Source organism: Panicum virgatum, chromosome 9K, assembly GCF_016808335.1.
Source record: "Panicum virgatum strain AP13 chromosome 9K, P.virgatum_v5, whole genome shotgun sequence".
Classification (NCBI taxonomy): Eukaryota; Viridiplantae; Streptophyta; class Magnoliopsida; order Poales; family Poaceae; genus Panicum; species Panicum virgatum.
Window position 1 is genome coordinate 6166386 of NC_053144.1, and position 12804 is coordinate 6179189.

Genomic DNA, 12804 nt, shown 5'->3' on the forward strand with positions numbered 1-12804 from the left:
CGCGATTAGGCGGGGGCGCCGTGGCCCGTGGCCCGTGGCGTACGTTGCGGTTGCGCGCGGACGTACGGCGAAGGCGCGCGAGGAACACGTGGGGAAAAGGATCGGGTGGAGATCGAACACCCGGGCCGGCGCGCAGCTAGGCCCCCCCGGCTCGCCGGGGCGCGGACGGGGACGTGCCGCTTGCCGACCTGCCCCGCACGGAAGCCGACGCCGACGCCGACGCCGCGGGGCCGTGCACCGATCGAACCGAGGCGCGCTCCGTGACCGGCCGGCCCGCCTTAATGGATCGGAAAAGGTCCGGGGGCGGACGGACCAACGGCGGACTCGCGCGGCTGCCGGCTGCCGGCTGCCGCCGAGGAGCCAATCAGCGCGGCCCGCCCGCCGAACTGGTGCGTCGGGTCATGGGCGCGATCGTACTACGTGGGCGTGGCGTCCGCGGGGACGCAGGGGAGATTTCTTCTGTGGAGTATGCGGGCGAGGACTTGGTTTCTCCCCACGCATGTGCCAACTTTCCGTAGCTGCGTGCCTGCCTAGCTGCTGCTTGCTGCTCCTACTACGTACTAATCCACATGCGACTTTTTTTCCCAGAGGCGAGCGCGGCGTGTTAGGTGCGTGGTGTGCATCGTGACATATCGAGTGACAGCAGAGGAGGCTGCTAGGGACAACAGGTGCGTGGAGTATTAACAAATAGGGCGCCATGCTTATCTGTTCGCGGTGGTACGGTGGCAGACTTCTAATTGACCACATGCGGTGGTTTTGGCAAATCGCAAGGATAAAAAGTCATGCTGCCATTGTTAGCACGTATTAGTTGCTCTGAGAGGCACTGCTTGGCCTGGGAGAGGATTAACTGGAAACGCCACGTGAATTTTCCTACTTTAACAATACAAGTGCTAGAATCTTGGGCTTTCTGAAGAGAAGGCAAAATTTTGGGTTCAATTTTAAACATCCTCCTTCCTAGTAGTAATCGCTTACGTGGATGACGTCTGGCTGTAAGAGTACGCGTGTCAGCAGCAGCTGCCGCCGTCGGGCCCATCTATAAAAATCATGGCAGCTGCGCCACGGCCTGCCTACCCAGTTGACGCAGAAGATCCATTGCAAAGTGATGCCACTTCGCCGGCTCGGCCGACGGAAGCTCATAGGCAACGGGTTATTTTAAGCGACCCCCCGCGGTGACCAGTCTGTTGGAGATTGGAATCTTCCATGCACGCGCCACCGGCCCCACCGCGCGGTCTGCGTCTGACTCGCTACCGGGTCGGTTTGGTTTGGTTTGGACTTGTAACCGTCTGGCCTGGCCAGAACAGGGGGCGAACCGGCAAAGCGAAGACCGTTTCGGCGTTTCAGGCTCTGCATGTTTATTACGCATGTGCTTCAAAATGCTTTCAGACTTGCGCAGTCCTCCATCCTCCACTGCCAGTGCTAGAAGGATTGACTCGCTTTCATTTTGCACTGCTGTTGACCTGGAGTACCTTCTAGCACAGTAGCACTAGCACACCATTTGAGGCTCAGGCTCTGAATCAGAGAAGCTCTGAGGTAAGCATGACGTTTATTCAACCTAGGTAATCTTTTTTTTCTCCCTAGGAAAGGTAGAAAATTACTTGGCGTACTAACATTTCAAGGAGACAGGTAGTATTGTTGTTAGTAATATATACTAAGCACCAGTAAATTTCCGTTTCAGAAAAAAAATATTCTTTTTCCGCGTACAAAAGGCAGCAGCAAAGCTTTGTGACAGATTAACTCATAATTCACTCTAGCTGAAGAATGAAGGCTCAATCCATTGTTAATTGCTTATTAATCCGCTCCGGGCTCGTCGGCCCATCTGGCCACGTTCAGCGGCGAAAATGAATGGAAGTGTGCCTTAGCGGGTGAGGCGGGATCGGGTATGCTTGGATCCGTCGAGATGCATCCATCGCCAACCGGCGACGACAGCAACTCACATCCATCCACGGCGACGCAGCCGCCTCGGTCAGTCCTCCCCACACTTCCTCCTCCCACATCCACACTCCCCGCACACTAGGCCTGTTTGGTAGGACTCCGGCTCCTCCGAAAACAGCTCCGGCTCTAGCTCTTCTAGTGGAGCAGCTTCTCTGGTGAAGCTGGAGCCGTTTTGAGAATCATTTGGCAAAACGGCTTCACCTGTTGGATTGAAGTAGTAAAATATCTAAATTACACCTCTTTGTATTTTTTCCTTTTTCCTTCTTTTTTTTCCCTTCTTATTTATTCCTCTCTTTTTTCTCTCATTTTTCATTTTTTCCTCTCCTCCTCCTTATCCGCTCGGACCTCAAGCACCTCTCCTCCACGCCGACGGCCGCCTCGGGCGCGCGCTCCCTCCACCGCTGGTGGCCGCTCCAACCCCGCCTCGTGCGGTCCCTCTACCGCCGCCAGCCGCTCGGGCCCCGCCCTCGAGCGAGGGGCATTATGGACGAAGGGGGTCGGAGCCGCTCGGAGCCATGAAAATGTGGCTCCGCCTCCCGTATGGAAGCCGCTGGAGGCTCCAAGTCCGGCTTCTGGTCTGGAGCAGCAGCAAAAATGAGCGTTTGGCAGGGCTCCGGCCGGAGCCGCTCGTGGAGCCCTGCCAAACAAGACCACCAGTCGTCGTTCTAATTCCACCACGGCGCCCGGCAAGTTGCGCTCCCCGGCTTCCCCTCCGCCTCCTCCCCCTTTCCCCGTGTCTTCCCCTCCACGTTGACCATGACTTCTTCGTTGCCGCCGAGTACTTGCTGCCTTGCCTGCCTGCCTCAGTCCACTCCACCCACCCGCCCGCCCGAGTGAGACGAGGCCCAACCCCCACCCCACCCCACTCGGCCACTCCTTCGCCGCCACTCCACCGGCCTCCCACCCGCTGCCGCCGCGCCCCCACCTGTCACTGTGCCGCGTGCGCGCCCACCTCACATCCCCCACCTACGACGCAACTTCCCACGCCCCCATCGCACCCCGCCAGGGCCGCCACCGCTTTAAAACCTCCTCCTCACAGCCTCACTCTCCCCCACTTACACACCACCAGAGCACAGCCAAGAGCGAGACGCCCAAGCAACCACCACTCCACAGCTAAGCCAAGCCACAGCCACCGCGAGAACAAGTCGCAGCGAAAAAGCCTACTACGCTTGCCATGACTTCCATGGAGCTGCTCCACGCCGTGATCCCGGAGAAGCAGCGCGAGGACTCGCTGGCGCCGGCGCTGACGACGACGAGCAGCAGCGCCACCGCCACGAGCGGCGACGAGGGCTCCCACGTGCCGCAGGGGTGGGCCAAGAGGAAGCGCTCGCGCCGCCAGCGCTCCGAGGAGGAGAACCTCGCGCTCTGCCTCCTCATGCTCTCCCGCGGCGGCAACCACCGCGTCCAGGCCCCGCCGCCGGTCCCCGCCGCGCCGCCGGCCGCCGCGGAGTTCAAGTGCTCCGTCTGCGGCAAGTCCTTCAGCTCCTACCAGGCGCTGGGGGGCCACAAGACCAGCCACCGTGCCAAGCTGCCGACCCCTCCTGCTTCCGCGGGCGCTCCGGCCGCACCCGTCGTTGAGGCCCCCGCCCCGATCACCGTCGTCGTCCCGCCGCCGATCGAGGTCGCCCGCGAGCCGGCCACGTCATCCACCGCCGCGTCCTCCGACGGGGCGGCCGCCTCGAGCAGAGTCCACAGGTGCTCCATCTGCCACAAGGAGTTCCCCACCGGGCAGGCGCTCGGCGGGCACAAGAGGAAGCACTACGACGGCGGCGCGGGCAGCGCCGCCGCCGCCGCCTCCACCGATCTCCTGGCTGCCGCCGAGACGTCCGAGGTGGGGAGCTCCGGCAACGGCAGCTCCGCGGCCCGGGCGTTCGACCTGAACCTCCCGGCCGTGCCGGAGTTCGTGTTCCGGTGCGGCAAGGCCGGCAAGATGTGGGAGGAGGACGAGGAGGTGCAGAGCCCGCTGGCGTTCAAGAAGCCCCGCCTCCTGATGACCGCGTGAGGATCCGATCGATCCGTCCAAAGATTTTTGGTCTAGCTGCAGAGAGTTGGGTGGGGTGGAACACTATTCGTTCATTCATTCGTCTGGTGCCTGTAGTACTATTGTTTGATTTGTTCTTGTTACAGCTCTTGTACAGAAATAGAGTGCGAGTCAGATACAACACCTATACCATACGTATACGTAGGCCTTCTTCCTCTTGGAAGAAGTATACTTGTATCCCCTTAGCTGTCAGTAAGTAGTACGATACCGTAGTTCATACTCCATTCTCATACAGAGATGATTGGTGAATTAGTGATGCTTTCTTGTAACATATGGTATAAATGGATTGAGGATTATGCAAGAATCAGATGCCTTTCTCGCAGCACTTTTGTTTCATGTCTGGCTGAAGTTTAGCTGCTGGCTGATCGATCGATCCGATCCCTCCGTGTTCTCTTGTCACTCTTTCCAGCTCCGGTTCCCCCCTGTCCTTGCTTCCATGGGAAGAAAAGAAACGGAGCCACGCCGACTGCTTCGACGACCCCCGCCTTCCGCAGATTTCTCGGCCGCCCGTCGATCCTCACGTCTTCAGTGACGTGAAATCCCTGGCGATAGCTTGGTCCGGTGTCCGGGCTTCCACTTGCCCGCGTGCTGGTTGCGGGGCGGGGCGGCGACGCCCTACGACCGCCGCAAGTGGGAACAACAAACCTGGGGCCGTTGCGGCTTCGGGAACGCCGACGGGCGGCGCCCACTAGCGGGTGGAACGGCCGCCGACAGCGACGCCGCCCCGCCCCCGCCCCCGCCCCCGCCCGCCGATGCCTGCCGATAAGTGCGTGCCGTGCCGACTCGCTCCCGCCCGGCCTGCCCCCGGGCGGATCGCTTTCGACGCAACAGCTCCCCGCGGCCGGCCACCAGCCCGCATGGTTTAGTACTTCGGAAAGGGGCGCGCCGGCCTAGCTCCGAGCGTCATGACGCCCCCGTTCCGCCCCGCCCACTTCCGCGCCGAACCGCGGCGGCCGTGGCGAGTGGCCCCCGTACGACGACGCGAGGACGACGTCGCCGGCCGACGACGGCCTGGGTCGCGTATGGGCGCGGGGCGTCGAAGGAGGAGGGGACGGGAACGGAAGCGTGCGGCGACGACGGGGATCGGGGCGGGGGGTTGGGCATGTTTCACGTGGCGTGGCGGCGTCGCGTATGGGCATGGCGTTGAAGATTTCGTGGGCGACCCGCTCACCGGTCAGCGACGGTGCGCACGCGTCCTTGGGGAGTTCGGCCGGCGACCCGGCGCGTTTCTGGATGCCGGGGGATATGTTCGCGCCGGTTTCGTTTCGTCCCGGGCTTGCCTTGCGGTCGTCTGGGTCCACGCCGCGGTGACGTGCGCTATGCCATGGTGCCAGGCATAGTATTTGCCACGATGGGACTCCTGGAGATGTCATTTGGAGCATGTGCGGTGCTGCTGCTGCTTTGCACATCTTCTCATCTAGTACAAAGTAGGGATAAGCCAAAGCAAAGCCGGCCAAACATGGCATGTCCAAAAACAGGAGAGTTCTGATACACTTCTTCCCTACTGATCTCACGAGGTTTTCTTGCTAGACGTGGTGAGGACTAACTCCAAAACTGCTCCACCTGTCAGAGTCACGTAGCTATGAGCTGTAGCATTTTTTTTTCTTTCGTTTCGATTACAGTTGCGGCCACGTCGCGCAAAGGCCTACGAGAAGCTCGCCGCCCGCATCGTTCGCCTCTTACGGCTCCCGCTCGCCGCTGCGCGAATCTGATTGGGTGTCCATGCCGCCCTGCTGATTCTGGCTCACCAATTGTCTCCCTGCCACTCACTAAACAAACTCGCAATAACCCGGGGCAGCACCGCCTCCCCGAAAGTACTAACCCGACGAAGAAGATTGGGTAGGAGATGTAGCTGGCCCCCGCTTGCCGCAATGGTAGGTAGAGCTGGGACTTGCCGTGTCATTTTTGGGCCGGTCGTGGTACGATCATTTAGCACGACTCAAAATATGGCACGACATGAAATATTTTGGGTCGTGCCGGCACGATACGAACACGAGAGCTGTGCCGTGCCTAGAATCTCAGCACGACGGGCTATATGGCACGGCCCGCATTTTGAACCGTGTTTGGGCCGGCACGGCACGAAAACAGCCCATCAGCCAGTATGTAGCTCCTTGTTCTGTTATGACAGTTAATCTTCCTTTCTAATTAACAGCAATCATGAAAGAAAATATTATTCATTCAAAAAATCATGTAATTTTTATATCATCGATAGTTTATGTGCTTTCTCATTGCAATAGTAATATTTCTGTATGGATGCATATAAATCTAATTGCTAGTATCTGGAGGGCTGTGCTGGGCCCGGCACGGCACGAAAGCGTGCCGGCGTGCCATGGGCCGTGCTTAGGCTTGATAATAAATTTGTCGTGCCAGTACGGCACGGCACGATGTGCCGATGGTGGCTAAAAATTTAGACCTGACATGGCACGAGGCACGAGAGGGCCAGACCGGGCCGGCACAGCACGGCCCAAGTCCCAGCTCTAATGGTAGGCGGAGGTCTTCTGTGACGTCACTCACCGCACATATTCGCGAGTCACGACCTAGAATATTGAAGCGTCCCCTCATAAGAGAAGACTAAAATGTGATACAAATATCAGTCTCAGGAGGCTGATAACACATTTATTACATCAGATGGTACATCACCGTACAACTCTACGCGGTAATGGGCAGTGAAGCACCACTATCGCGAAGATAACAACTAAAACCCAAACAACGACATTAACTATGAAGAGGTCATCAGAGTCTTGCGCCATACGAAGCTTCCTGCGGTTGACCCTATCCACAGGCAAGGTTGGGTGCAGGATGGAACCTCTACTCAACGTCTTCGGGAACGAACTCTGGATCTTCCTCTGTAAAAATTAAGAATGGGGTGAGTACAAACGTACTCAACAAGTCCAACCACACCCACAGAGAGGGTATAAACAGAATATAATGCACAGGGTAAACCAAGGATATGGCTAGGGTTTCAGTTGCGGAAAGCTAACTTTCATGCAGGGGTTTATTTGAAAGAAAAGGGGGTTTTCAAAAACAATTATCTTGCACTGAGTAACACGTAGGATTGATCCACACAGGATCCCAGTTTCAAATTGCTACCGGACTCCTCATCCGCCGTAGCACACGGCACATCTGCCGGACACTTTTTCAAAACAACTCACGCCAGCCCATCCATTTCCAGAAGAAACACTAGTTGTGTGACCATGCCGTAACTTGCCCAGTACCGTGGGCATGGCTATTCGAATAGATTTTAACTCTGCAGAGGTGTGCAACTTTACCCACAAGCGGGTTACCACAGCACGATCACCGTAGTGTCGGTGCAGATCCCAACAAAGCCATTACCCACCTTAGCTAGACCTGACTAGCCACCACGGGATCTACCAAGGGGTCATTGACCTATCACCGAGGTGTAATCGGGGCATAAGTCACACAGAGATTTATCCCTTCTCCTTGGTCACCCGTTGCTCTCAGCTCTCCTGATGGCTATCAGACTAGCTAGTGTGGTTTATGCTAAGCCGTTGCCCATACAACAGTCGAGTGGTTTGCACGATAGTGGAGTTAGGCAAGATGACACACCAACTCGGTCCTTAATTGGGACAAGATGGATATCTCCCTTCCTTGCTCAACTACACAGGTACGAGCACACCATTTGGCAATTCACACAGAAGTGCCATCCATCCCGTCTAAACTCATCTTTTCGAAAATTCCACATTTTCCCTCCCCACACACACTCACACCTTTTCTTTTTAATAAAACAAATTGTACCGTGATTAAGGTCCTAAGTGTTCTAACAGCGATTAACGTCCAAGCAAAACACATTCAGACATTAATATAGGTGGTCAAGGAATGGTTATAGGAAATCAAGGGGTGACTATCCAACCATGTTTTCAGCAGTCATAACATATGCAGTTTTGTAAAATAGGCCAATAGGTTGTGTTTATAAAAACTGGGATAAAACATGCATCAAAGAGTGGCATTGAACTTGTCGTTCTCAAAGCCTTCCGGGAAGTCTTGATCGAGGTACTGTCCTTCGGGTTCGGAGTCGCGGAACTGGTCCTTGTTCACTTGCTCGCAGTACTGCTCGTCGACGGGCTCTCCCTTATTCACACCGTGATCTACGACGCACACAAGCAAGCACACAATCAAGAAAAAGAAGTAAAGATTTTATCGATGAGCTCGAATCGGAAATAATTAAGATATGGGGATAGGAGTAGTATTTTTGGGCAGTTTTCTAATGGCATGGCCAAAATTATGTTAGAAATGGTGTGGTAAAATTTCAGGTCGATCGGAGGATTTTTGGCGCATGAAATGACGAGTTAAAGAAGGGTTCAGGGGTTAAACCGGGGTTCAGGGGACTTCTTTGTAATTAGTTTTGGAAAGGGAAGGACTTGATTGTAATTTCTAGAAATACACGGGTTACTCTTAAATGGGGCAGGGGTATAATAAGAATTATGTTTATACGGTGGAGGGTTTATTTGTGAATAGGGAAAATAAGAAGGTCTCCTTTGTAAAAGTGGGAGGGTTCTTAATAGAATAGAGAAAAAGGCAAGGGGTTTTGTGGCAAAAGCCACCTTCTTCCTCCTCCCTCCACGGGAAACAGAGGAAGGGAGGGGCGGTCGCCGGCGGCGCTTGGCCGGCGGCCCTAGGGCACGGTGGCGGCCGGTAGGAGGGGGAAAAGGGGTAGCAAGGTGCGGGGGTTCGATCCCCCCCCCTCGATTTCAGCGAAGGAGGCCCGCAGGGAGGGGAGCCATGGCGGCGGCCGGCGGCCGGCTCTGGCCGGTGTGGCGGCGGCACTGCAGGGCCTGGCAGCGGCCGGGGCTAGGGGGAAAAGGGGCCGCAGGGCGAGAGGATCCTCCCCCCTCCTCACCTCGGGTTGGGATGAAGCGAGGCGGCTTGACCACGAAGGCCGGCGGCAGCGGGTTGAGCCGCTAGCGGCGGCGGCACTGGGAGCTTGGGAGGAGGGCTAGGGGCGGCGGGTGAGATTGTGGGGAGGATGAGCTGCGCGGGGAGCCCATTTATAGGCGGAGTAAGGCGGTGGAGGAGGGGCGCGGCGGCAGTGGTGGTCGGCGAGCTTGATGGGGCGCCATTAATGCCGCTTTGGAGCTATCGTGGTGTCGTGGAGCTGCGGCGCGGGCGGCGAGGCGGCCACAGGATGACGGGACATCTCGGGCAGGCACGAGCGGCGCGGCGAGCATCCGGGGTGCACAGGGACGCGCGTGGGCGGGGAGCAGAGCGTGCGCGGCGAGCCTTCCGGGCACGCGGAGCGCGTGCGCGCGTGGAGCAGGCGCTGTGCGGCTCTGGCTTGACGACGGCTGGTGCGGCGATGTGGGGCGCGCGGTGTGCGTGGGGCGCGCGGTACGCATGGGGGGCGGCGCGAGGGGCACGACGGCACCAAGCCAGCTCGTGGCCGTGCGCGGCAGAGCAGAAGAGGAAGGAAGAAAGGAGGAGTAGGGAGGAAAAAAAAGAAAAGAAGAAAAAGGAAAAGAGAAAAAGAAAAAAGAGAGAGAGAAGATGAAAAAGAAAGGGGGCGCTGGCGGGATCCGCGGCGACGGCCGCGAGCCGGTCGAGCACGCGCGCCTGTCGGGTGTGACGTGCAGAACAGGGAGACGAGACGGCGAAAAATTGCCGGGAAGGTTTACGGGAAATTTAGAGTTCGATTCGAGCTCAGCGACGAAAAAGTTTTGGAAGCTATTTTTAGCGCGTGATTTAATTTAGTGAATTTTTGGGCTGTTACAAATATTGACCATGAGCATCTCTAAAAGATTAGCCAAATTATTTTGCAATGACAAATTTAGCTATTGTTAAAGAAAAAATGTCGCCAACAGACTTTATAAATAACTCTTTAAATTTAGTGGCTCTCCATCCCACCTCATTTACTCTATATTTTTAGATAGACTACCTCACTAGCCATTCAGTCTCTTAGGTTTACAGAGTCTGTTGGACTACGCTAGTATTTTCTTGTCAAATCTATTTTAAAGAGTAGTTAAATTAGTTTTTTAGACTAAGAATAATTAAATTAGTAAATTTGGCTAGTCTTTTTAATTAATCTCTTGGAGATGCTGGTTTATGCATGTGTGCTGGGCCAAACAAGGCCTTGCATTGGCCGATGGGCAGGTTGTCGCTTCTCGACCCCCGCTCTGGGCTGTATTCCTACAAGGCCGTGGCTAGGCGTTGACACACAAGGCCGTGGCTGGCCGCTTTTCTCTGCGTCCCGCTTTCTTCCGAAGCCTCTTCTTTCGCGATTTTTTTTTATATTTAAAAAAATCAAAATTTCAAAAATATATGTCTGTTTCGAAAAATTTCGAAAATATACCCCGGTCGCCCGCCCAAAAGACGATAGGACCTGTTTGTAATTTTTTTCTTCTAATTTTAAATAGGTCCCTGACCGGGGCGCGTGGGTGAAGGGGGGCCTGTCGCCCCCCCCACGGGCGACAGGGGGGCCGGTCGCCCCCCCTCGGGCGACTGGGGTGGCCCCAGCCACGGGCAACAGGGGGGCCTGTCGCCCCCACGGGCGATAGGGGGCCTGTCGCCCCCCCTCGGGCGACCGGCTGTGCCCCCTATATAAGCCCTTGACCCCCATTTCCTCCTCATTTGAGCCCAAAAATTCCACCAAAAATCCAGAAAAAAAGAGAGGGGTGAGGAGAAGGGAAACGGTGAAGCCCTGCCGGATTGCGCACTTGTGATCTGCAGGTAAGTACATTTAAGTTATGTATTTTTCCATTGGTATTGTAGAGTAATTTAATTTAATTAGTGTTATAGTAGAACTATTTAAGTAGGAGTTTAATGATACTTTAGTTACGTAGTAGTAAATTAGTTTAGAAAATCAGAACTATGTGTTTATTATTACAATTGCACTACTATTAGAGACGTGTTTATAATTTAATTACGATTTAGAATAGAATTTCGCATATGCAGTATAGAATTTAAGTGTCATCACGTAGTTATGAATATTTATATATTGTAGTTGAAATCCATACTTAGTTTTTACAGATTATTGAATAAGGTAGTGAAGTAAAGAGTATAACTCGATAAGTATTTTGTGATATACAGATATGTCGAGCAAGATGCAGTTTCAAGTATTTTTTGGTGACTACAATGTTTTGTATGGGCCAAATGGAGTTGACCTTTCTGCCTTTATGTGCACATCTAGCGCCATAGATAAACCTCTGGAGAGGAGTTTTAGTTCCATATATAAGCGGCTGCAGCGTGGGTTCCGTATTGATCCGGAGACACATGTGATGACCGTCCAGTCTCTTGTTAATTGGGACGTACAAAGTGATTTATGGGAGTTGATGATGACACACAGCACTGATGACTGGCAGAAGTACATGCAACCAGCTCTAGAGCGTGGGTGGCCTCTGGCCATTCTTGTTCAAACCCGGGAGAAGACACAAAATGAAATCCAACATGGTGCAGATCAAGCAACTCCGAGTATTCGAAGAGAGACGAACTATGTTGAGCAAGATGTGTTAGAATTGATGGAGAACCAAAATATCGGACCACAGGGCCTTGCTGATGAGGGAGAGAGGATACATAGCATTGTGGATGAGATGAAGGCAGAAGACCAAACCGCAATGGAGATGGAAGAATATGAGGGCTCATCTGATGACGAGCAGTACTCATTGCCAAAAGAGTGGAAGGAGCATCGGACCGGTGTGCAGTTTGTACATATATACTAATCGTGCGTGGAGTTTGTTCGAACATATCTGTAATATGTAGTAATCGTGCGTCCAGTTTATATGGAATATATCTGTAATGTATAAATATCGTGCGTCCAGTTTGTATCGAACCTATCTGTAATATGTAGTAATCGTGCGTCCAGTTTGTATCGAACCTATCTGTAATGTATAAATATCGTGCGTCCAGTTTGTATCGAACATATCTATAATATGTAGTAATCGTGCGTCCAGTTTGTATCGAACCTATCTGTAATGTATAAATATCGTGCGTCCAGTTTGTATGGAACATACATATACCTATGTGTTCTCATATATTTTTGAATGCAGGTATGGAGATGGACTCCTTGTTAGACCCAGTTATTGACTCGAGCCATAGGTCTTTCTTTGCAGCAGTTGAGCACCGAGCCCTAGAGGTGCTACGTCCTCGTCCACCTGAGGAGGCGATCTCTATACATCGTGTTGGAGCATGTCAGTCGCCAGGACCACATATAATTATGAATAAACTTGGCTCATACATTCGTGTCGAATCTAACGATTCTTCGTGGTCCACTTTGTAGGTTGTCAAGGAGTGGCTTGCCGTGCTATGATGATTGGCTCACCAAGATGCAGCCGTGGGTGGACCAATGGGAACAGGCAGACGAGCACTTGATCCATCCAACAGGACCACACACAGATAGCTCATTTAGGGCTTATTTCACCTGGTACTTACCCCGGACTCGGGCTCGTCTGGTTTATGTTGACACTCACCCGCGGCCACACCAGGCGAGGCCTCAGGATGGCTATACCCGACACCACGTGGAGGCACTAGCTGGCGCGGTGAGTCTCTTGATCATATTTGCATATATATATTAATATTCATAAGATAGTTCATGTGTTACTAACTGTTCCTTTACTCAATGGATGTCGTTTCGCCTTTGCAACATGATGGAGACGGACTGCTCGACTTACCTGACGAGGGTACGTGCTGGATCCCCAATGACCCAGTTTGAGCAGACAGAGGCATGGTCGAGGCAGCGTGACCAGTTGCATTCAGTACTGCACAACTTGGGAAGCCGTGTGCAGTATGAAGACAGCAACGGATCGTCCCAGGCCTCGTCGTCGTTCCCGTGTCCGGCGACCGTGCACGGGCCGACGTCTCAGCACTACACAACTGCAGGTAAC

The 12804-nt window shown here is 54.1% G+C and overlaps 1 protein-coding gene across 1 annotated transcript; it reads left to right on the forward strand.

Annotated features, from left to right (window-relative positions):
• Nucleotides 1–2973: 2973 nt before the first annotated feature.
• On the forward strand, nucleotides 2974–4295 carry LOC120649663 (zinc finger protein 1-like). The gene has a single exon (XM_039926521.1). It carries the CDS (start codon nucleotides 3107–3109, stop codon nucleotides 3932–3934), a length of 828 nt encoding a protein of 275 aa, XP_039782455.1. The 5' UTR covers nucleotides 2974–3106; the 3' UTR covers nucleotides 3935–4295.
• Nucleotides 4296–12804: the final 8509 nt, after the last annotated feature.

Excerpts from the sequence above, each read along its gene's own strand:
- LOC120649663 (XM_039926521.1), top strand. The coding sequence starts at position 3,107 with ATGACTTCCATGGAGCTGCTCCACGCCGTGATCCCGGAGAAGCAGCGC.